At 45.0% G+C, this 25,275-nt stretch overlaps 1 protein-coding gene across 4 annotated transcripts in view; it reads left to right on the top strand.

Moving 5' to 3' along the window:
• Window positions 1-25,275, top strand: part of LOC140464124 (protein kinase C alpha type) — a 403,957-nt gene that overhangs the window by 335,669 nt on the left and 43,013 nt on the right. For all 4 annotated transcript variants that reach the window (XM_072558880.1, XM_072558878.1, XM_072558879.1 and 1 more), the window contains 3 exons: window positions 4,974-5,065; window positions 6,258-6,320; window positions 8,667-8,805. In XM_072558880.1, the coding sequence (XP_072414981.1) occupies window positions 4,974-5,065; window positions 6,258-6,320; window positions 8,667-8,805 (294 nt within the window). The remainder of the gene's footprint in view (window positions 1-4,973; window positions 5,066-6,257; window positions 6,321-8,666; window positions 8,806-25,275) is intronic.

Here is a 25,275-nt window from a genome sequence, read left to right as displayed (position 1 = left end):
TGCTACTCTTTAGCGTTCTGGGTAACTGTTCAAAACGTCTGAGATTTATACCCCAAAACATCAGACCATTTCATGGGTTTTAAAAATGTCAAAATATTAAATTCAAACTTGATTGGAGTTTGGTATCTTGGGGCATAATTTAAACTGATTGGCTGAATTTGAATTTGTTTTTGTATCCTGGCAACCAAGCTAATATAGCTGTCTGACCAAATGTTCAGAACGCTTGGTGCTGTGTCAGGTAGTTCTGCTAGCTTTTAACTCTCTTAAAGGTACAGTACCCGACATCTTCATAACAGATTGATCTAACATTTGAGGTTGGACAGAAACCTAAAACGAAAAAGTATCTTTTTCCTTTCCACTAACCCTTTAGCTAATTCTCAGTAGTGGAAAAAGAGAGACAGAAAAGTAAATTTGAGTACTGTGGTGATATTGTCATAGTTACCAGACTACATTATTCCAGCTTTGGTAGCTCGAATGCAAATGCACCAATCAGGGTCCATCTCAGGGTGTTTATTATAAATCATTTGGTGAAAACTTAGAAGGTAGGAGGAGGCCATTCAGCCCGTCAAATCCCACTCCACCACTCAGCATGAGCATGGGTTGATACTCCATGTCAACAGCATCTCCCCATACCCCATGACACCTATAGAAATCTATCTGTTTCTATCTTAAATATATTCTATATCTTGGCCTGCACAGTCTCCAGCTGCAGAGATTTCCACAGCCTCACCACCCTCTGAGTGAAGAAATCTCTCCTCACCTCATTTTTAAACAGCTTTGCCCATGTTCTGAGACCATCACCCCTTGTTTTAAATAGCCTTGTTCATGTTCTGAGACTGTTACCCCTCGTTTTAAACCACCCTCAGCATTCAGCCTGTCCAACCCAGTCAGAATTGGGCACGTTTCAATCAGATCCCTTCCCATTTTTCGAAACTCCAGTGAATACAAACCTAGAACACCCAATCATTCCTTATCCGACAAACATATCATCTCAGCTATCAGCCTGGTGAGCCTTTGCTGCACTCCTTCTGTGATAGATGTATCTTTTCTACAGTAAGGAGACCAAAATTGCACACAATACTCTAGGTATGGTCTCACCAAAGCCTTGAAATGTTAATCGTCTACTTTGGACTCTCTGAGCAAACTGATCTATCTTTGTGCCAACACCAGCATTTAAAAATTGAAACGACCTGCAGTAGATGTGATGAATTCCATCATAATTAAGCTGTGTCATCCTTGCAGTGAGACAGTGTTGATCAGGTATTATTAACACCCAGTGGGTTGTGTCTTAATTTTGAGCTGAGTGTTAGGTTCAGCATTAATACAGAGTGTAGTGAAATGCAGCATAGCTTGAAAATGATTGTAGCAGATTGTCCCGATGTGTGAAACCACAGGTGGAGCAACGTGATGGAAAAACTAAACTGGATGTTGGGATTGTGTCAGGAAACAATAAACAGTAAAAACTTACATTTGTAAAGCACCTTGCACATTCACAGGAGGATCCAGAAGAACTTCATAGCCTTTGAATTACTCTTCAATTGTGTTTGCTCTTGGGTAAATGAGGCAGCCAACATTTTGCACAGCAGGAGTTCACAAATGGCGGAGGAAGGGTTGCAGATTAACGCACAGGCCTGGGAGGGCTTTGCACAGTTGCCCTAGTCTGATATGAGGTCACTGTAACAAAAACCATACAGAATTGCTGGATCAGATCGGTCAAATTATTGTATTTTCTCAGCCCCAGAAAGCAGTGGAGGCCAAGACATTGAATGTTTGCAAGAAGGAGTTAGATGTAGATCTTAGGGCTGAAGGGGTCAAAGGATATGGGGTGAAAGCAGGAACACGGGACTGAGTTGGGTGATAAGCCACGATCATATTGAATGGTAGAAGGGCCAAATGGCCTGCTCTTTCCCTCCCCCCCCCCCCCCCCCCCCTCCGGATTGTGCTGGATTTTTCAGTCTTAACCTGGCTGATTTGGAGATGCCGGTGTTGGATTGGGGTGCACAAAGTTAAAAATCACACAACACCAGGTTATAGTCCAACAGGTTTAATCGGAAGCACACTAGCTCAACCACCTGATGAAGGAGCAGCGCTCCAAAAACTAGTACTTCCAAATAAACCTGTTGGACTATAACCTGGTGTTGTGTGATTTTTAACTTTGTTAACCTGGCTGTGCTCACAAACAGCTTCAAATGAGCAACATACCTAGTGCCAGTTTCCTCCTCCTTCTCCCATATCTTTGCTTGTTATTTCTATCCAAGTAATTGTATAATGCCATCTAATGTTTCAATTGAACCTGTTTCCACTCCACTTCCTGGCAATGCATTCCATATCCTAACAACTCTGTGTGAAACATTTTTATCACACATCGCATTTGCTCCTTTTGAAAATTACTTTAAATCTATTCTGCCTTGTTCATGACCCTCTTACGATCAGGAATAATTTCTCCCTATCCAGCCTGTCCAGCCCACTCATGCTTTTGCAAATCTCTATCACCACCTCTCATGGTCTATAACCTTTCACCAGTCTGATGTGGGATACTGTATCAATTGCAAATCAAGAACACTGTTACCCTCATTGATACTTTCTGTTACCGCTTCAAAAAACTCCAGGATGTTAGTCAAGTGTGATTTCTTCTTCAGAAATCCATAACGAATCTTCCAAATCGACCCACTCTTTTCCAAATGAGACTAATTCTATCCTGAATAATTGTTTCCATAAGCTTTCCAACACTGAAGCAAACTGACTGGCCTTTAACTACTGGGTTTAACCTGATCTTGGACAAGGCTTTAATGTTTGCAATTCTCCAGCCTTGTGGCCCTCTCTGCGCTCTCTCTGTATCCACTATTTATTTCTGCTTTGATTTAATTCAAGTTCCCTCTGTTTCTCCATCCCTCTCCTTTATTAATCCTTGAGTCTCTCTGATTAAGGAGAGACCCAGCGTAGCTCCATTGCCCTCCTCAGGTCTTTGTCAGCTCACCCTGGTGACCAAGTTCTGGAGACAGACCCTTTGGTCTGCAACACTGCAGACAGACCCAGGAGGCTGTGACCCTTCTGTCCTCTCTCTGTGTCCTGACCTGAAGTGGATTGATTTCCCAGCACAATGCAGAGGAAGACCTTCAGTTACCAGAACCTAAAGAAATTCACTGAGGGCACAGAAATGCGGCATCACCTGCCAACAAACAACCCTGATCTTTCTTCAAACGTTCAAAAATCGCTTGAATTTATAAAATCATGATGAACCCTTCATTTTGTAAGCACTTTAGTGCTCAGAAGCTCTTACCCTGTGTATAGTAACGTTCAGAATCTGAAGAGTTGTGAATTGGTTAAATCTGATTGTGTGCAGAAACAGGGCTGAGCCACTTGCATGGTCTACTGTAGATCACTCAGGATATTGCAGGGGTCACTGTGGAGGAGTTCAGAGGGGACAAAATGAGGCAGTTAGCTGGAGAAGCAGACAGAGACTCCCTGTTAGTGCTGATGAAACAAGCAGCTTTGTGTCATGAAAGATTTGGGTAAGACCTACTACATTGAATGGCTGTGCTTAGTGAGGGCTCAGGGAAGCCCTGGAAGCTAAGGGAAAGCCATATGCTGCTCATAACTCAGTACCACTGAGAGGGAGGGTTGAGAAGCCAAGAAGCTGTTCTTGCTGCAGGCAACTGAATACAATTCCAACTCGGAGAAAAACCCAAGGCATGAGTGGCTGGGTGAAGCTTGCTATTGGTGACGAGCTGGAGAGGTTACCGAATGAGCACTGGAGTACAGTTTGAGAGTCCAGTGGAACATATGCCAGGAGAGGGAGGATGATTAATGAGGACAGAAGGTGTCATTGAGGCAGTCTGTGGCAAAGCAGTTCTTAGCAAGGAATTTCAAGGCCAGATGCGACAAGAGTGAAGAAGCTTTGAGATGACTCACAATATCAATAACATTAGGGGGAAATTAGTGAGAAATCTGCAGGAACTCTCTTGATCATATTTCTGATTTGAAATATGCTGGAGGATGTTTGATCAGATCTTTTACCCCTATTGCCCACATGTTGATTCTGGGTGTTAGTTATAACTTGTACATGTGTTATAGAATGTATCAAATCGTTCTGATGTTGTAAAGTATTGTTTTCTGCTCAAGACTGTGGAATCCTCTGGCTTTGCTTTCTTAGTAAGTCCCCTGGACCTCTCAGCTTGCCTACTTTAAGGAAAAAATAAAAGTTACTAGTCCCTCATCAGATGGTGATGTAAATATGGGGGTGCAGTGTAGAATGGAACATAATTTGAGAGCTACACTGAACATATAGCACCCATGGGCTTCTTTCGAACAGTTCATAGCCTTCCCACAACTTTCCCATGTGTTTAGTTCCACAGAACACATTTGGAAGGGACAAAGGGAAGCAGGAGGTGAAAACCCACAGTCTTGCTCTGCTCCAGGCTTCAAAGGTTGTTACTGACCAGCAAGCTGACCCTGTATCCAATACAGTTGAGCCTTGATTATCTGAACGAGACAGACAGGGAGTATTTTGTTCAGATAACCGATTGTTCGGATAACCGGAAACAAGCAGTGATTTGTGAGTGCCGGTTATTGGTTATTTGGCAATGCACACTATAATGCCGTTTAACTGAATGCTAAGTTGCCTAATGTCGTTTTTACGGGACCTTGAGATCTTGTTTGGATATTTCAAATTTCAGATAATTGAGGTTCGGATAATCAAGGTTGTATTGTAATCTCCTTTGGTTAACTCTAGCCACAGCCTTTTTTATACCTGAGCAGATTGCTGTTTTTCTGATTTCCTTTCAAATTCTTGTCCTGATTAACAACAGACACAACGCAGTATCTGACTCAGGCTAGTTTCTCTTCTGCAGTTCAAATTTGTGAGTATATTTAGTGGAAATGCTATTCTACAAATTCTGCCGAATATTGCAATTTGATTGCAGCTGATTAGGGAGATTTTCTCCTGCTCATATGGCTCTCACCTTCCATTTCAGGATCGCCTGTATTTTGTTATGGAATATGTAAACGGTGGGGACCTGATGTACCACATTCAGCAAGTTGGCAAGTTCAAGGAACCGCAGGCAGTGTAAGCACATCTCCCATGATTTCCCTGATTCGAATCTTGCTGAGTTCTCACCATGTTTATGCTTCACTGTTCCAGTGTAATATTCGGTATTAACTCCAGTGTCTATGTAGCCACACACTTCATGGCGGAGTGATGGGACATGAACTGTGTTTCCTCATGTACTCCAGTGTCCCTGGGTTGCTTCGGTCTGAATGACAAGGTCAGGAAACAGTGAGCTTTCTGACCCAGGAAGTAAACTTTGTCAAGGGAAGAATGTACCGGCCCATTCCTGCTCCTCAAAGTATTCGGTTGTTGTGGGATCATAATAAGCTTCAGCTTCCCACCTAGTTGACCCCTCTCCACTCAATAATCCCCCCCCAGTTGTGGCCTTGCCCACAAGCCTCTCCCATCTATTTATGCCACTCTCTCCCATCAGGCAGAAGATACAGAAGTTTGAACACACACACACACACACACACACACACACACACACACACACACACACACACACAGTTCAAGATCAGCTTCTTCCCAGCCGTTATCCAACTGATGGACCTCTCTAATTTTAAACCTAATGTTGATCTTGCTTTCTGCACCTCCTGTGCAGCCATAACCCTGTCCACCTTGCTCTGTTGAAGCACCCTATGATCTTTGTGTGCTTGGATGTTATGATCTGCCAAGAACTGCAGGCACAACATTTTTCACTGTACTCAGGTATATGTGACTACAGTAAATCAAATCAAAGCATTCACCCCTCCCCCGTCACTGACTCCGCATCCCCTAACCTATGCCATCTAACCCCCCCAGGAGAAAGGGAGGACTGCAGATGTTGGAGATCAGAGTCGAGAGTGTGGTGCTGGAAAAGCACAGCAGGTCAGGCAGCATCCGAGGAGCAGGAATGAGACTTGTGGGCCGGGGGCTAAGAGATAAATGGGATTATCTCTCACCTAACCACACCCCTCCCCCACGCCTCCTCTCTCCCCATTTCAGTGTAAAATGTAAGGCTATCGTGTTTCATTGACCATCGTTGTATTTTCAGTAGGTTATGAAGGCAGTTTAAAACCATTTAATACTTGCAAAATTAGACAAAACACTTCCTCTAACTTCAAGTAGAATACTCCATGATGATCCATTTTGGTTGAAAGATTTGAAATTTAAAATGTGGAATATTTGGACATTTCATGGCTAATTGTTCCTGTTTTCTGTCTTCCAGGTTCTATGCAGCTGAGATCGCAGTGGGACTCTTCTTCCTGCATAAGAAGGGGATTATTTATAGGTGAGAGAGCCAGAGTTTATTCAGAGATTATGATTACAAGCCGATGCACAGTTTCTACATGCACTGTCACAGGGTAATACGGTTTAAAGTACTGCAGCTTACTGTTCACTCAATAATATCAAACAATATCCATCACTCAGACCTGTTGCTTAGTGGGAAAATGGCAATGGATGAGAAAACAAAGGGTGGTATTGTGGTAACACTGGGCCAGGAGGTCTGGGTTCAAGTCCCCCCTGCTGCAGAAGTGTGTCATAACATTTCTGAACAGGTTGATTAGGAAAATATCGAAAGGAAAGAGACAGACAAGGTAAAAATAAGACAATATCCTGCTTTAAGGGAAAATATCCATCTGTGCAGGATTCCTCCTTTGATGCACTGCTTCCTGAGTTTGGGAATTTTGGGTGCAGCACAGTAACATTCTACAGTTGCTTGACTTGGGCCTTAGGTGGCTGCTGTTATAATGCCTAAAATTTAAATGGATTTCCTTTCAAGGGGATCTCATGATTGGTGCAGAAGGGCGTAAGGAAGGGAACGAATACGAATAATTTTATTTTAATTGTGGCAAATGAAATGCAATCCACATGAATGTGAGGTGATGCACTTGGAAGGACAAGGAAAGCTAGGGAATACGTGAATAACAGTATGACCCTGGGAAGCGCTGAGTATCTGGCCTGCATTTTCACTGGCCCCTTAAGGTAATCGGACAGGCAGATAAAGTGGTAAAGAAGGCATATGGGACGGTTGTTCTTAATGAACTGAGGCATTGAGTTGAAGAGCAGGGAGGTTTGGCTGGAACAGTATAAAACATTGCTCAGACCACTGTTAGAGTATTGTGTGCAATTCTGGAGTCTATATTATAGGAGGGATGTGATTACACTGGAGCAGGCCCAGACGAACGTTCCCAGGATGTTGCCTGGGCCGGAGAGTTTCAGAGATTGGACAGACGAGTTGTTTTCCTTAGAGCAGAGGAGGCTGAAGGGGAACATGTTTGAAATGCATCAAGTTATGAAGGGTTTAGGTAGGATGGTCACAGAAGAGATTTCTCCACCTGGTGGAGGAATCAAGGAATGGCGGGGGGGGGAGAGGACAATGGATTTAAGGGAAGGTTTAGAGGGGATATGAGGAAAAGCATTTCACCCAAAGGGTGGGAGGAATCTGGAAATCATTGCCTAGAATGGTGGGAGAGGTATAACCCGTCATTATGTTGAAGAAGTGTTTAGATGTGCAAGTCATACAAGGCTTTGGGCCAAGTGCTGGAAAATACGGTTAGAATAGTTAGGTACAACTGGATTAGTGGTGCTGGAAGAGCACAGCAGTTCAGGCAGCATCCAACGCGCTGCTCGTTGAATGCTGCCTGAACTGCTGTGCTCTTCCAGCACCACTAATCCAGTATTTTCTTTCCAGCATCTGCAGTCATTGTTTTTACCTCATAGAATAGTTAGGTGGTTGTTTCTGACCAGCAGAGATTCAATGCGGTGAAGGGCCATTTTCTGTGCTGTCGACCTCTATGATTCATGACTGATACAGAAGGCCCTAAGGAAAGGGAACAAATATTCACAATTTGCTTTGAGTTATCTCCCAGTAAAGGGCAGACATGTTGGAAGCTGTCAGCATGTTTCCCACATCCTTCTTCCTGAAGCTAAAATGCTTTGGTGACTTTGGTTTTGGATTAAGTTAAGGTGCAGGTGTTTTCCTTACTGAGTCTTAGGATATTGTGACCTTTCCATCAGTAGCTGTTAAATATAAAATACCCATCACGTTAGTGTACAAAGATTGATTTCAGAAGGATGACTGAAACATTTACCGTCTCTAATGCACTCCTATGAAATCAGTTAACTGGGGCTCACGTATTTCGCGATCTTACCGTCATTCCTATTTGGATCTCCTACCGAAGAAATATGAAAAAGATTAAATAATGAAGCTTTTTTTTGGAAAAAAAAACTTTCTTTGTGGAAGCTGGACAGCTCTAAAATGCATTGTATGTTTAGGAACAACCACTTGACCATTTAGAGGACAGTAAAGTGTTAGCCAACTTGGTGCAGGACAGATGTCACGTATCAACCAGACCAGAGGAGATGGTCACTGTCTGTTCTTAAAGAGCATTCTGAGAAGCAGTTTCATTTTTTCCCAGCAGCTGTGAGGTTTATATTGACAGACAGACTGGTCTGAATGGTCTCCTCCTGCATTCTAGGATTCCTTGTCGAGTTGAAGAAAATTGTTGTGACCAGTGTGTGATTTCAGAACACAAAATTCCTGGCGTTCACAGTCTCAGTGACTCTTGACAGTGGGCTCGACCTCAGTTACATGAAGCTCAGAGTGTTTCATCCACATTTAAATTGTTTGCAGAGACTTAAAGCTGGATAACGTGATGCTGGACGCCGAGGGACATATTAAAATTGCAGACTTCGGCATGTGCAAGGAGGGCATATTCGACAACGCCACAACGCGGACTTTTTGTGGGACCCCAGACTACATCGCACCAGAGGTAAGGCCAGAGCCAAGTCCTGGTTTATTAATATATCAGAATGCTGCTGAAACGTCATCAGAGCCCGATTTTTATAGACGTCAGATGTAGTTCATTCTTTCCCAGGTCACTTATCCCATTGATAACCACAAAAACAGAAATTGCTGGAAAAGCTCAGCAGGTCTGGCAGGATCTGCAGAGAGAAATCAGAATCACTCGATCTGAAATGTTAACTCTGATGTCTTTCCACAGACCCTGCTGAGCTTTTCCAGCAATTTCTATTTTAGTCTCTGGTTTACAGCATCCGCAGTTCTTTTGGTTTCTCTTAAACCATCGTTTAAGTCTCATTTGTGAAAATTGTTTCTTAGACCTCCAACAATTATTCTAATAAAAGACCATTCATCTTCAGTACAGCTATTGAAAGTAAATTACAGCTTATTGTTGCCAACCCCTTAGTTCACACTGTGTCTCTATCAGTAACTCAGAGAATTTACTCAGAGAAACAAACCAGACTCAAAACCCACAAATGTAGATCAATGAATCAGTGAACTGTAGTCACAAATACAGTTTGTTGAGTTTGACCAAGCCTGGAAACTAAATATCGTGGATTATACAGCCTAAAGGAGAAGCTAGTAAAATGGTGCAGCAAATCTTACCTCAGTCAGTAAGATGAAACCACTGCTGTAATAGAGTACAAATATAATGAAAGGTTGGGGGAGGGAAGGGAGGGGTGCTCTTGTGGTGTAGTGGTAGTGTCTGTATTTCTGGACCAGGTTCAAGTCCCACCTACTCTGCAGCAGTATGATTACATCTGAACAGGTTGATTAGAAAGTACCTATGATGGAAGCTCAGGAAGCGTTGAAACATTTTGGGTAGAATTATTAAATAGAAAACGTATTAAGACTGCAACAGGAGCTTTGTGTAGACCCCCTCTCCCCCCAGTGGTAGCCTGTACAAATGCTGAAGTCAGATGCATGTAAAAGCAGTGTGGTTTTAGAGGGGACAGGGATTAATTTTCAGAAAGACTGGAATAAGCAGCCAAGTCAATCAGAAATGAAATTAATTTCAATCATGTATTCTGGATGGTTTTCTAAAGCAATAGGTATAATATTCTCCGTGTGAAAACTCTCCAAGTTTCAGGACTGTTTACAGGTCACGATCCTGCTGACTTGGTGCTGCGCCACGCTCTTACATGACGTGACCAGGTAAGGGCTCTGTGGCACGGTGGTAATGTCTCTACCTCTGGGCCAGGGCACCCAGAGGTTGTGTCATAGCATGTCTGAACAGGTTGATTAGGAAGTGGGCCCATCAGCTGGGCATGCCCTGGGTTTGCTGCCCAGTAAAGGATGGGATGAGGAGGTTGGCCTGATCCTGCTGAGGGAGACGGACACAGCCAGCTGCTCCTGCACAGGGGCCCTCCAAATGAGACTCAGTCACAGAGCTTTCATTAACTTGGAAGGCCTCCCCTACTGGAACATCTGCCGTCAGCTCTGCCATGCTGTAATAGCATCACACAACAACAGGAATATCCATGGTGCGGGGGGGGTCACTGTCCTTACCTCAATTAAAGCCACCTCCACTAGAATCCCAGGCTGTGCCTCCCAGTCTCAAATTCAAAAGGTGGGGGCTGGAAAAGCACAGGAGCATCTGAGGAGAAGGTGAGTCGATATGGGAGTAAGCCTGACCTTTGGCTGCGGGAGTGAGTCTGACCTTTGGCTGCAGGAGTAAGCCTGACCTTTGGCTGTGGGAGTAAGCCTGACGTCTGGCTGTGAGGGGGAATGACCCTGAACTTTGGCGGTGGCGGGAGCGAGAGTGTGTTTCTCAGGTCTCCTGGCTGATTGTGTTACTGTACATAGCTAAGGGCTAATTGTTCATTCACACACCTTGACTTCCCACCTCCCATAGGGCACCGTCAAGAAGCTCAAGTTAGCTTTTAAAGTTAATAGACTTTGTTCAAGTTAGGGTCGCCATAATCTCAGAGAATCACAGGGCTGCTCTTTCGTTAGAGAGAGATGACTGCTGGTGGTTTAACCAGTGGGTCACCATGCCCCAGGCAAGGGGAGAGAGGTTGAATGTGCAGTGACATTAATTCTACACCAGGCTTTTCAATGTTGTGGGTGTATAAAACTTCAGAATGCCTCCCTTTGGCTCACGTAGTGATCTTGGTTAAAGAGATATCAGTTTATTCACAACCCTGAGAAATACGGACCTCCATTGTACAATTACCACTGGTATTTCAGAGTTGAACAAATCTAGTTCAGTCCTCAGAAACATCCTCTCGCATCACTGCATTGCTGCCTCCCGAGAGAGAGAGAGAGCAGGGAAAGTATGTGCTGAAGTGACTCTGTTCACCATTAGAGGTAGTGAGGCTGCCTCTGTCCACTGAATAGCTGTGGTGTTTGTTGGGTACAGAATGATCCCAGCTCACAAAGTGGCCATTCAGCCCCTTCTGGAAGACTTTCACTGTTCCTAACTGGTTTACAATGCGTGAAGCAACACAGCTCTTTCCCTGTTCTGATATCTATGTGAAAAATTCCTTCAGACGCCTGATGAAGTGAGAAATGGAGGTCACGCTTTGTTTTTATTTGTTTCTGGACATCGAGTCTCCTTTCAGACTGCTTTAGCCTCGCAGCCTTTCCAATTACTGTAAGCTTTAATGTGATCAATGACAGCACTGACTAGTGGTAAATCTAATTATCTGCTCATGTTTTTTAAATGCAACTGGACTTTAATTGCAGCTGGAGGGAGAGATGCAACTTTCATGCCTCTTAATTCTCTCTAAAGCCATGCTCAGCCACAATATCTAACAAATTGTTACCCCCATCTGTCCTGACAACCTACATTTCTATGGCGCCTTTCATACAATAAACCATCCCAAAGCAGTTTGCAGGAGCAGGGAAATAAAATGTGACACCACATACATAAAGCAATATTAGATCAGCCTGGTCAGAGAAGTAGGATTTGGAACAGTGTTTTGAAGGAAGATGGAGGAGCAGAGAGGTGTAAAGAGGGGATTGCAGAGCTGGAGGCATGGCCAACAATTGTGAAGCAGGGGATGCAAGAAGAGGCGAGAATTATAGGGTTCCAGATGTCTCAGAGGGTGTGGGGCTGAAGGACATTGCAGAGATAGGAATGGGAGAGGAATTAAATTGTGTGTTACATGCAGTTATACAACGTTGCTTAGAGTATTACAGATTATTGTAATGCTGCATTCCTTCATACAAACTCACTCATCACACGCTCAGGATTGGTTAACTCTAAATAGGTTCAGTTTATTTGAAGATTCAAACTGATATATGAACACATTGCTCAACAATCAGGTTCACTCTGGCTAATTCAGTGACCATCATTACTCACAAAGTCTGCTGCACTCCTACACCTAGCCAGCTACTGGTCATATTCTACATTGCAGTCTAGATTAGAGTGGTGCTGGAAAAGCACAGCAGATCAGGCAGCATCTGAAGAGCAGGAAAATCGACGTTTTGGCCAAAAGCTCTTCATCAGGAATGCCCAAAACGTTGATTTTCCTGCTCCTCGGCTACTGCCTGACCTGCTGTGCTTTTCCAGCACCACTCTAATCTAGACACCAGTTATCACTGTTTGATGAGATCGTGACCCTCTGGCCCTGTGGTGGTTTTCCTCCTTTTATTTTGTCACATCCTGGTTCCTTGGTCATTTGCAATCCCTCTTAAAGTCTCCAGTCCTGAGATTCTCCCACATTACTGATTTGGAAGAGAACAGGAGTTCAGTAGGATTGTCCTGGAAGACAGATACAGTGACAGGGAGAGGTTTTGATGTAAAATTATCATGTAACTGTTGATTGAGATGCAGTGAGCAGCACACCAGTGCTTTACTGCTGAAGCTGACTGCATTGTTCATTGTGGGCAATAGCCCTGAGCCCAATGCCCCAGCACCACTCAACACCATTGGAAATAGAAGCAGTAAGAGGCCATTCGGCCCAGTGAGCCTGATCCACCATTCTATAATATCACGGCTGACCTAGTTGTAGTCTATAAACTCCCCCACACCCTTCAATTTCCTGGTCAAGCAAAACTCTGTCTAATCCAATTTTAAATACAACAAACCTTGTTTTAACTGATATGTTATGAACCAGCACTCTTGATAAACCGACATTATCCCCCTGAAATCCCAGCAGTTTACTGCATCATCATGATGTCCGAATAGTCCGTTGAGGGTTTGAGTGAGAAGACTGTCTGCAGGTAAGTTTTATTTACAGAAAGGTTGCATTATTATTTCAGTGATTTATGTCATAAATAAAGTATAACAGTGATGTGTATACCCCCTGCATTATGTTTCTATTACTGAGTGGGTGTTTTTATATTGATTATATGGACCTCTCGATTAAACGGAATATTTGATCAACCAGCACACTCCTAGTCCCATAAGTGCTGGTTATATATCTTGTGACACCCAGAACTATACACATAGCCTCCCTGTTCTTGTACTTTATGTCTCTATTCATAAGGCCAAGGATACTGTATGCTTGGTTAACTTCTCCATCTGTAATCCCTGACACCTTGAATGAGTTATGCACATGTATTCCCAGTTCCCCTTTTCTTCTGCATACCCTTTGGAGCAATACCCTTTATACCATCTCTTCAAAAATGTATCAGCTGTTACTTCTCTGCATTGAACTTCATCTGCTACTTACTCGCTGACTTCCCCGTGATTATGTCCTTCTGAGGTTCTACACTGTCCTCCTTTGTTCACAGTGACTTAGATGTTTCAATAAGATAGGAAAGATGCAGAGGCTTTGGAGAAGGTGCAAAGAAGGTTTACCAGGATGCTGCCTGGACTGGAGGGCTTGCCGTATGAAGAAAGGTTGAATAAGCTCGGACTTTTCTCTCTGGAGAGAAGGAGGAAGAGAGGAGACCTGATTGAGGTATACAAAATCATGAGAGGAATAGGTAGAGCCAATAGCCAGAGACTTTTCCCCAGGGCAGGATGAACTGATACGAGAAGTCATAGTTTGAAGATATTCGGAGGAAGGTATAAAGAGAGTAGTGAATGCATGGAATGTGTTGCCAGCTGTGGTGGTGGAAGCAGAGTCATTGGGGACATTTAAACAACTGCTGGACATGCACATGGAGAGCAGTGAGTTGAGGGGTGCGTAGGTTAAGTTACTATGTTTTACATTAGGATTAAGCCTTGGTACAACATCGTGGGCCTACGGGCCTGTTCTAAGATCACCTTTCATTCCTTTCAACTCCACTGAGTATGGGACCATCCTATTCCACCTTTTCTCCGAAGGCAACCCCTACATTCCAGGAATCAGCCAAGTGATCCTCCTCTGAACTGCTTCCAATGCAAATCTACCCTCTTCAAGCAAAGAAAGCAAAACTGTATGCAGTATTACCCCAGGTGTGATCTTATTAATGCCCTGTACAATCATAGCAGCATTTCCCGATCTTTATACTGTTACTTCCCTTTGCAATAAACCCCAACGTCTTGTGTGCCCTCCTCATTTCCCCCTGGACCTGCATGTCAATTTTTTTGTGATCCATGGACTGGGCCACCCAGATCCCTCTGTACCACAGCATTTTGCAGTCTCTCTCTCTCTCTCTCAATTTAAAAAGATATTCTGCTTTTCTGTTCTTCTTCTCAAAGTGAACAAACTCTCATTTTTGCTCATTCACTGATCCATATCCCGTTGCAGATTGTTCGGGCTATCCTCCACATCATTTAGCTTCCCTTTGTATCATCAGCCCATCTGGTTACATTCCAGTCAGGGCCTCTGTCCAAGTCTTTGACCATTAAAGGGGCAGTACTGACCCAGGCTACGGAGGAACAGAAACAAGAGAGACCTCTGATGCCAACACAACACCTTCTGTTGATGTCACATTCCCAGCCTCTCGCTGACGCTGTGTGTAACCAAGAGGATGTTTTTGAGGTTGGATCAGGCATCTCTGGGCAGGGGACACAGTTAGTGCAGGGGCCCTATACCAAGAGGGGGTCGCAACCCGCTCCGTTCTGCTGCAGAGGACTCCGATGAGGACTTCAATGGCGTGGCCGACCAAAGAGAGTGTACAGGGAAGTGCTTTCAGAAATCTAGCAGAAAGCCTGCGATCGATGTCCAGGAACGTTGAGGAGTCCAGCACTAGCTAAGGCAAAGCTTGGAGGCCATTCTCTGCAACAAGGAATTTTGTGGACTCAACCGTAACAAATCCGAGTTCTGATCAGAAGGAGGCAGTGTGCCCCCCCCCGCCAGAGCCTACTCCCACCCTCACTGCAGCATCTGGTAGCCATTGTTGCTATATGCACTGCAGCTCAGGCTGCTGCAGGAAGAACTTGTATCCCCCCAGCCCATCGATGGTCTCAAGTCCTCTCACCTGTCCCAACGATTTGGCTAATTGTCCTGTTAATGCGTCAAAATAATTAACAGTCAGAAAATAAGAATATCCAACTAGCGTTCAATTCTTTGCAAAATTTTCCCAGACTGGAAATACTTTCTGTTTGCTTGTCACATTATAGTCGCAAAATGTAAATGTCTTTAAGGCAAAGTCCAGGCAGATGCTGCAGATCAAAAATAAAACTAGAAAGTGCAGGAGAAACCCAGCAGGTCTGGCAGCATCTTCGGAGAAAGCAGCAGTGTTAACATTTCCAGTCTGATATACTGAAAAAGGTCTGAAGCAGAGTCATACAAGACTGAAAATGTTCAAAATAAAAATATTGTTCTCGTTCTCTTCACTATAAATTGTCTTTACACAAATCATTTGACACTTTCCACAGTGTATACTGGACAGAGTTAAGTGCAGTGTGAAAGATGATTTGTGATGCAGTGATTACTAGTGAGCTTTCACAGATGAAAATGTATTGTCTTTGCAATTGCGCCATACCATATCTTTCACTTAATTTGGAATTTTATTCAGACATTTACTGTCTAACTCATTATCTCCTCAAAACTCTTCAAGCAGATAGTGGTTTTCTTCCAATTCAGGAGCGCGTCACACACAAATAACTAAAAACATAAATTGCAACTGTCACCCTGGGTTAGGTCAGCTTGGAACATCTCCAGGACAGAGATTGGTTGCTGTCAGTTCAGCTACATTGTGATATTTGATGAGAGATGAACCTTGCAGTTATGCACCGGTTTATAAAGAATGATGCACTGCTTAAGAAAGGGAAAGCAATTCACCACTCACAAAACACACACACAGAGTGCAATTTGAAATAAAATAAATATAGAATGTTTCAAAGCAGTCTCACATTTTACTCAGAGCTATTTTCAAAATCGCTGCAGTCACCCCTCACTATTTAATCAGCTGCAATTTGATGATATCCCCCTCAGTCTGATGTTTTTTTCACGTCTCACTCCTGCAGCATTGACCCAATTATCCCATCAGAAAGCAATTCTTTATAAAGCCTTCAACACTGGATTTGATTGCATCTCTGACGCAGATTTGAGAAGATGTTCTGCTTTTATTAAGATTTCTTTTAAAACTGGTTCCAGTTAGTTTCAAGGGTTACTTTTGAGTTTTGACACTGTTTTGTGTAAAAACATGAAATTATTAGAATAGTCCAGGGAAGGCACAAATATCATCCTCCGAATCTCATTTTTGTCAAATTAAAGATTAAGTTAATAATGTCCTTTGCTTATTTTATTCCCACTCCTTCGAGGAGCTTCCATGTGACCACTGCAGCCAGTGTGATTCCTGTCAGGAATTTCAGAGTGTTGTAACATTTTTTTAACAACGAACGAGATTGGAGTGTTGGCTTCCAAAGCACAGATTCTCTAACTCAGATGCTGAGAGCTGGAGAAAGAGCATGACTGAAACTCATCACCTTCCTGGCAAGGGTTCCCTGAAACTTTCCATGTCTTTGTGACAGAGATAAGCAATGTGAATGACAAAGATAAAACAGTATCGTTTAAAGAAATTGTCGGTGAGCAGGAAAATAGTTTAATTCAGAGAAAAAGAATCACTGTAAATTTTAGGATGGTAACCTCTCTTAAAGACCTAAAATCTTGAAATTTCAACGACTAGAAATTACAGTTCTGAATAGCCACTGGGTCCTCAGTCTGCATCAGAGTGTTATATGTGGTGTGACTATAAATGTTTTTTACTGAGTTTCTGATTTGATTTGATTTGATTTGATTTATTATTGCCACATGTACCTAAGTACAGTGAAAAATATTGTTTTGCAAGCAGTACAGACAGATCATAGCAAACAAGGACATACAGATCAAAGGATGCTTCGATACAGGTTACACTGCACAGGAATACACAAAGCAAGATCAACATTGGATTTGACATAAGAGAGGCCCACTCAACAGTCTAATAACAGTAGGGAAGAAGCTGTACATGTACAATGGTACGTGTGTTCAAGCTTCTGTATCTTCTGCCTGATGGGCACTACTGGAGTGGGAGGGGTCTTTGATGATGTTGGCAGCTTTTCCATAACAACAAGAAGTGTAGATGGAGATTGGGGGGGATTGAAAAGGAGATTGGCTTCCGTGATGGTCTGGGCTGTACGCTCAACCTTCTACAGTTTCTTACAGTCCCAGGCAGAGCCTTACCAAGCCGTTATCCAACCAGATAGAAAGCTTTCTATGGTGCATCTGTAAAGGTTGGTGAGGGTCCTTATGGAAATGCTGAATTTCCTAAACCACGTGAGGGAGAAGAGGCATTGTGTCTGATGAAATCTCAAATTCAGAATGGGTAGGCCCCCTTTGAGATCGAATGAGGCACACACACACCCCCACACACACACGCGCACACACGCACGTGCATGCACACCCTCATGCACTTGTGCACACATAAACACACATACACACAAAGCACAAACATATGTGCACACACAGACACAGGAGGTAATAATCATATGGAATGAGCTGTCAGAGGAAGTGGTTGGGGGCGGGTACATTAATAACATTTAAAAGGCATTTTGGACACATACATGGATAGGAAAGATTTCAAAGAATATGGGCCAAGTGCAGGGAAATGGGGTTAGGTTGGATGGACATTTTTGGCATGGCCCAGTTTGGGTCTAAGGGCCTGTCTGCTGTAGGACTCTATAACTCTATATGTGCACACACAGACACTCATGTACAAACATATGTGCACATGTGCACATCCAGCGGAGAACAGGGAGAATGGGCTGTTCAGCCAAATACTGGATTAGTGGTGCTGGAAGAGCACAGCAGTTCAGGCAGCATCCAACGAGCAGCGAAATCAACGTTCCGGGCAAAAGCCCTTCATCAGGAATAAAGGCAGTGAGCCTGAAGCGTGGAGAGATAAGCTAGAGGAGGGTGGGGGTGGGGAGAGAGTAGCATAGAGTACAATGGGTGAGTGAGGGAGGGGATGAAGGTGATAGGTCAGGGAGGAAATGGTGGAGTGAATAGGTGGAAAAGAAGATAGGCAGGTAGGACAAGTCAAGGAGACAGTAACTGAGCTGCAAGTTTGAAACTAGGATGAGGTGGGGGAAGGGGAAATGAGGAAGCTGTTGAAGTCCACATTGATGCCCTGGGATTGAAGTGTTCCGAGGCGGAAGATGAGGCGTTCTTCCTCCAGGTGTCGGGTGGTGAGGGAGCGACGGTGAAGGAGGCCCAGGACCTCCATGTCCTTGGCAGAGTGGGAGGGGGAGTTGAAATGTTGGGCCACGGGGCGGTTTGGTTGATTGGTGCGGGTGTCTCGGAGATGTTCCCTAAAGCGCTCTGCTAGGAGGCGCCCAGTCTCTCCAATGTAGAGGAGACCACATCGGGAGCAGCGGATACAATAAATGATATTGGTGGATGTGCAGGTGAAACTTTGATGGATGTGGAAGGCTCCTTTAGGGCCTTGGATAGAGGTGAGGGAGGAGGTGTGGGCACAGGTTTTACAGTTCCTGCGGTGGCAGGGAAAAGTGCCAGAATGGGAGGGTGGGTCGTAGGGGTGTGTGGACCTGACCAGGTAGTCACGGAGGGAACGGTCTTTGCGGAAGGCGGAAAGGGGTGGGGAGGGAAATATATCCCTGGTGGTGGGGTCTTTTTGGAGGTGGCGGAAATGTCGGTGGATGATTTGGTTGATGCAAAGGTTTGTAGGGTGGAAGGTGAGCACCAGGGGCGTTCTGTCCTTGTTACGGTTGGAGGGGTGGGGTCTGAGGGCGGAGGTGCGGGATGTGGATGAGATGCATTGGAGGGCGTCTTTAACCACGTGGGAAGGGAAATTGCGGTCTCTAAAGAAGGAGGCCATCTGGTGTGTTTATGGTGGAACTGATCCTCCTGGGAGCAGATACGGCGGAGGCGGAGAAATTGGGAATACGGGATGGCATTTTTGCAAGAGATAGGGTGGGAAGAGGTGTAATCCAGGTAGCTATGGGAGTCAGTGGGTTTGTAAAAAATGTCAGTGTCAAGTCGGTCGTCACTAATGGAGATGGAGAGGTCCAGGAAGGGGAGCGCGGTGTCAGAGATAGTCCAGGTAAATTTAAGGTCAGGGTGGAATGTGTTGGTGAAGTTGATGAATTGCTCAACCTCCTCACGGGAGCACGAGGTGGCGCCAATGCAGTCATCAATGTAGCGGAGGAAGAGGTGGGGAGTGGTGCCGGTGTAATTACGGAAGATCAACTGTTCTACATAGCCAACAAAGAGACAGGCATAGCAGGGGCCCATACGTGTGCCCATGGCTACACCTTTGGTCTGGAGGAAGTGGGAGGATTCAAAGGAGAAATTGCTAAGGGTGAGGACCAGTTCGGCCAAACGAATGAGAGTGTAAGTGGAAGGGTACTGTTGGGGACGTCTGGAGAGGAAAAAACGGAGGGCTTGGAGGCCCTGGTCATGGCGAATGGAGGTGTAGAGGGATTGGATATCCATGGTGAAGATAAGGCGTTGGGGGCCAGGGAAACGGAAGTCTTGGAGGAGGTGGAGGGCGTGGGTGGTGTCTCGAACGTATGTGGGGAGTTCCTGGACTAGGGGGGATAGGACAGTGTCGAGGTAGGTAGAGATGAGTTCAGTGGGGCAGGAGCATGCTGAGACAATGGGTCGGCCAGGGTGGTCAGGCTTGTGGATCTTGGGAAGGAGGTAGAACCGGGCAGTGCGGGGTTCCCAGACTATGAGGTTGGAAGCTGTGGGTGGGAGATCTCCTGAGGTGATGAGGTTCTGTATGGTCTGGGAGATGATGGTTTGGTGATGGGGGGGTGGGGTCATGGTCGAGGGAGCAATAGGAAGAGGTGTCCTCGAGTTGGCGTTTGGCTTCAGTGGTGTAGAGGTCAGTGCGCCGCACTACCACTGCGCCCCCTTTATCCGCTGGCTTGATGGTGAGGTTGGGATTGGAGCAGAGGGATTGGAGGGCTGCGCGTTGTGAGGGTGAGAGGTTGGAGTGGGGGAGGGGGGACGACAGGTTGAGGCGGTTAATGTCCCGGCGGCAGTTGGAAATGAAGAGGTCGAGGGCAGGTAATAGGCCAGCGCGGAGTGTCCAGGTGGATGCAGTGTGTTGGAGGTGGGCGAAGGGGTCCTCGGAAGGTGGGCGGGAGTCCTGATTGTGAAAGTAAGCTCGGAGGCGAAGGCGACGGAAGAATTGTTCAATGTCACGTCGTGTATTAAATTCATTGATGCATGGACGGAGGGGGATGAAGGTGAGTCCTTTGCTGAGGACTGATCGTTCGTCCTCAGTGAGTGGGAGGTCTGGGGGGATGGTGAAAACTCGGCAGGGCCGGGAGCTGGGATCTGGTGCGGGTGTGGAGCTGGGAGTGGGGTCGGAGCCAGTACCTGGAGTGGGTGTGATGGTGGGGAGAATGGGGGTGGAGGCATGAGCAGGGGTAATGTTGCCCTCGGGGTTCTGGGGTGTGGGGATAGTGACAGTGGGGTCTGTGGGGGGCGTGTCAGCAGAATGCAGATGGGTGGTGTTGGTGGGGGCGGAAGTGGTGGTGATCATGGCAGTAGGGGTGGCAGAAGTCACTGAGCGTGTGGCATCAGCGATGATGTGAGGGCCGGAAGTGGCTGTGGGAGTGGCCATGATGTGGGCGGAAGTGACATCATCACTCAGCGTGGGGGTGGTAGCTGCGTCAGCCGCATGGCTAATGGCGTTTCCGAGGCCAGGGGAATCTTCTGGAATGTTTGAGGAGCGCTGGTTATGGAGGTGGGTGGATAAAAGTTTGTTGTACTTACAGTTTTTGATGTTTGAGATGGAATTGAAATACTGTTTGTTGAGAGTATGAATTCTCCTGAGGATGTAGTACAGAGTGGGTCCTTTGCAATTCTGAGAGAGTGTGGCCCTCAGCTGAGGCAGGGATGACTGGAGAGAGGTTAGGTGCCGGCGCATTGCTGCAAGCGTGGAGCGGAGGATCTTGAAGGAGAACTGTTGCTGGTGTTTTTGAATTTGTAGTCTGTACTGTTTGTCCTGTTCGGGTCCGAACTCTGCTGGTTTAAAGGTGGTCTGGAGTCCGTGTGGGATGAGTTGGTTATGGAGGCATGCACTGAGGAAGCAAATGTGGCTGTGGTACCGAGTTTGTTTCACAACATGGTTGAAGAGCTTCAGAGCAGAGGAAATGTGAAGAGCTTCAGAGCAGAGGAAGCCAAATAGTCTGGTCTAATTGGATCAGCAAATTCAAGGTGAAGTTCAATGAGGAAATGAATGGATAGACAGACAGAATGGTAGCAGAATTTTGGAATGGTTGTGAGACATTGACCAGGTGGACTACAGTGATAGTCTCCAGTCTTTCTCACTCCTGTGTACCTAGTATTGCTTTAAGAATGAGCTGCAGTTTTCCATTTCAATGGTGAGGAGTTTGGTTATGTTATTATCCAACTTTCACCACATCGCTGATCCAGCTGCTGTTTTGAAGTTTAAACGTCTTATTTCAGAAAATGAATATTGATCATTTGGAGTTGAGCTTACAGTAATATTGCCAATGTAATGGAGCTGCACTCAAATCACTGCTGCTGGTCGTATGCTGTTTTGACAGTTTGACAGGCTAAATGGATATGATCGGTACTCACTCCTCAATGCTCCTAATATAATCTTTGCAATAGCTCACAGTTTTGTTTTATGAGGACTAGGAGCGGCAATAGCCTAGTGGTTTTATCACTAGACTATTAATCCAGAGATGCAGGTAATATTCTGAGGATAAAAACAGAAAATGCTGGAAAAGCTCAGCAGGTCTGGCAGCATCTGTGAAGAGAATCAGAGTTAACATTTTGGATTCAGTGACCCTAATATTCTGGGAACCTGGGTTCAAATCATATTGGAATTTGAATTCAATAAAACTGTGGAATTAAAAGTCTAATGATGACAAGGAAACCATTGTTGATTGACAGGAAAATAACTGAACTGGATCACTAATGTCCTTTCCGGTAGGAAGCTGCTGTCCTTAAGGTGTTTGACAAGTTTCCCCATGGGACACTGATTAGTAAGGTTAGATCTCATAGAATACAGGGAGAACTAGCCATTTGGATACAGAACTGGCTCAAAGGTAGAAGACAGAGGGTGGTGGTGGAGGGTTGTTTTTCAGACTGGAGGCCTGTGACCAGTGGAGTGCCACAAGGATCAGTGCAAGGTCCTCTACTTTTTGTCATTTACACAAATGATTTGATGCGAGCATAAGAGGTACAGTTAGTAAGTTTGCAGATGACACCAAAATTGGAGGTGTCGTAGACAGCGAAGAGGGTTACCTCAGATTACAACAGGATCTTGACCAGATGGGCCAATGGGCTGAGAAGTGGCAGATGGAGTTTAATTCAGATAAATGCGAGGTGGTGCATTTTGGGAAAGCAAATCTTAGCAGAACTTATACACTTAATGGTAAGGTCCTGGGAGTGTTGCTGAACAAAGAGACCTTGGAGTGCAGGTTCATAGCTCCTTGAAAGTGGAGTCGCAGGTAGATAGGATAGTGAAGAAGGCATTTGGTATGCTTTCCTTTATTGGTCAGGGTATTGAGCACAGGAGTTGGGAGGTCATGTTGCAGCTGTACAGTACATTGGTTAGGCCACTGCTGGAATATTGCGTGCAATTCTGGTCTCCTTCCTATCAGAAAGATGTTGTGAAACTTGAAAGGGTTCAGAAAAGATTTACAAGGATGTTGCCAGGGTTGAAGCATTTGAGCTATAAGGAGAGGCTGAACAGGCTAGGGCTGTTTTCCCTGGAGCGTCAGAGGCTGAGGGGTGACCTTATAGAAGTTTACAAAATTATGAGGGGCATGGATAGGATAAATAGACAAAGTCTTTTCCCTGGTGTCGGGAGTCCAGAACTAGAGGGCATAGGTTTAGGGTGAGAGGGGAAAGATATAAAAGACACCTACGGGGCAACGTTTTCACACAGAGGGTGGTACGTGTATGGAATGAGCTGCCAGAGGATGTGGTGGGGGCTGGTACAATTGCAACATTTAAGAGGCATTTGGGTGGGTATATGAATAGGAAGGGTTTGGAGGGATATGGGCCGGGTGCTGGCAGGTGAGACTAGATTGGGTTGGGATATCTGGTCGGCATGGACGGGTTGGACCGAAGGGTCTGTTTCCATGCTGTACATCTCTATGACTCTATCTGGTCTGACCTACATGTGACTCCAGACCCACAGCAATATGGTTGACCCTTAACTGCCTTCTGGGAAATTAGGGATGGGCAATAAAAACTGACCGAGCCAGAAACGCCCACATCCTGTGAGTGAACAAATAAAGAAAATGTTACTTTGACAACATTTTCCTTTCCTCCTAAGGTCATGTTATGGATCCTTGCCATGAGCAGCCATTTTGGCTTTTCTGCAGATGTTTAGTTCTCTCTAGTGTCAGCTGGTTGTTCAACTGTAGGGGGCATCACAAGCCAGCACAATCCTGTCCTGACTGGCTACTTGCCCTTCACGATTCAAATGATTAAACACTAACCAGGATTGGACCTACTGATTGTGCTTTTTAATCTCCTTCCCATGTGGGGAAGGTAGCAACACTAAACACAATTGAGCCGCACCTTTTAGACGTAAAGGAGTTGCTGTTAGATATTTTAAACAAAATGTTGGGACATTTTATGACACAACTCCAGGGTAAGGTGGACTGGAACTCAGACCGTCTGGTTTAGAGAAGATGACACTACCACTGTGTCACCACAGCCCTTAAAGGAGTTGCTGTGAATAAAAAATACATGATCAACTCCACATCTTATCTGAATGCCATCTGATGTGATTATGATGCTTTTGAGACATGTGCTACTTCCCCCGTAGTTCAGCAGTTTAAATGAACATTTATAACTCTCTGTGGGATAGGAGCTGTAAAAATAATTATTGAGCAGTCTTTTCTGGATCATGTGAGGTTACCCGTGTGGAATGTATACTTGGATCCATCAACTTTAATTAATTGCACTTCATGTAAGTCACAGAGATCAATGTTTACACTGCCTGCGGTTCCTTGAACTTGCTAACTTGCTGAACGTGGTGCAGTTGGTCACCACCGTTCACGTATTCCATGGCAAATTAATGGAAACTGAAAACAGGCAATGCTGGCGAAACTCAGCAGGTCTGGCAGCTTCTGTGGAGAGAGAGACATTTCTTTCCTGCCAGTGATACCTGAGTAGCCTTGCTTTATTTCTGTGGTAACTACAGCATTTTTCTGCTTGACAGCATAGTGACAGGTTAGTTCACTCTCCCACTGTCATTTCTGAAGCTCTGCATCATTTTTACAGATTGCAGAAGGGTCTGATGAGAAAATATTTGTGATCATTGTGAAGGTAGGGCACCTCTGCTGGGAAGCACAAAGTCAATAATTTTGTGCAGGCTGATTTTACCAGTTAGTTTGTGATTGAGGTTAATGCCATTGCCCTTTAATATATTGCTCATTGCAGCTCTAAATTGAATTGGAGCAGGATTTATGAATGCTATTATTTTTGTAATGATACGAGACTAAGGTTGTTAAAAGGAACCTGGTCATCTGTTTAGAGGAATCACTTAGAGCCAGTGTGTAAGGGGCAGTCAGTGGCAACAATCAAAAGGTCAATGGAAAGTTCCCTGGTATTTGAATGTGCCTGGAATTCAAAAGGTTGGTGGTACTTTGATTCCATGTAGCGTGGTTTAACACAGCATTTGCTTTTCGACAATGACAGGTGGATTTTACTCGAACCCCCACCAGCTCCTGTTTGTGGCGAGTGGCTCCAAAATAGTTTGAGTCCCCCAGGCCACTCCACTCCAGCCCATTCCCATACTCACCCCCATAATACACTGGGAGATGGGGGCGGGGGTGGGGGGGGTTAAAATTAGCATGCCGTCTGCTGCATTGAAGTGAACTATCACAGTTCAGCCGGGCTTTTCCCTTTAATCTGTTCAGAGATATTATGACACACCTCAGAAATAGGTGGAGTATTGAGCCCAGGGTTCCTGACCCAGTGGTAGGAACGCTGCCATTGCACCAGAGGAATTCCCCTACCCCATTCAACTAGACTTGTTAACAGGACAATTGACTTGAATCATCCTTTGTCATAATTTTGTCACAAAGTGGGTGGCCTATTACTTAAACATTTTTAAAAGGACAGGAAGGAGAGAGGACTATCTTTGGGGGTTTGGGGGTCAAGGAACCTCCCCG

The sequence above is a fragment of the Chiloscyllium punctatum genome, chromosome 39 (assembly GCF_047496795.1).
Source record: "Chiloscyllium punctatum isolate Juve2018m chromosome 39, sChiPun1.3, whole genome shotgun sequence".
NCBI classification, from domain to species: Eukaryota; Metazoa; Chordata; class Chondrichthyes; order Orectolobiformes; family Hemiscylliidae; genus Chiloscyllium; species Chiloscyllium punctatum.
Note: the sequence above shows the minus strand (reverse complement) of the source record. Positions and strands in the feature narration are given on the sequence as shown.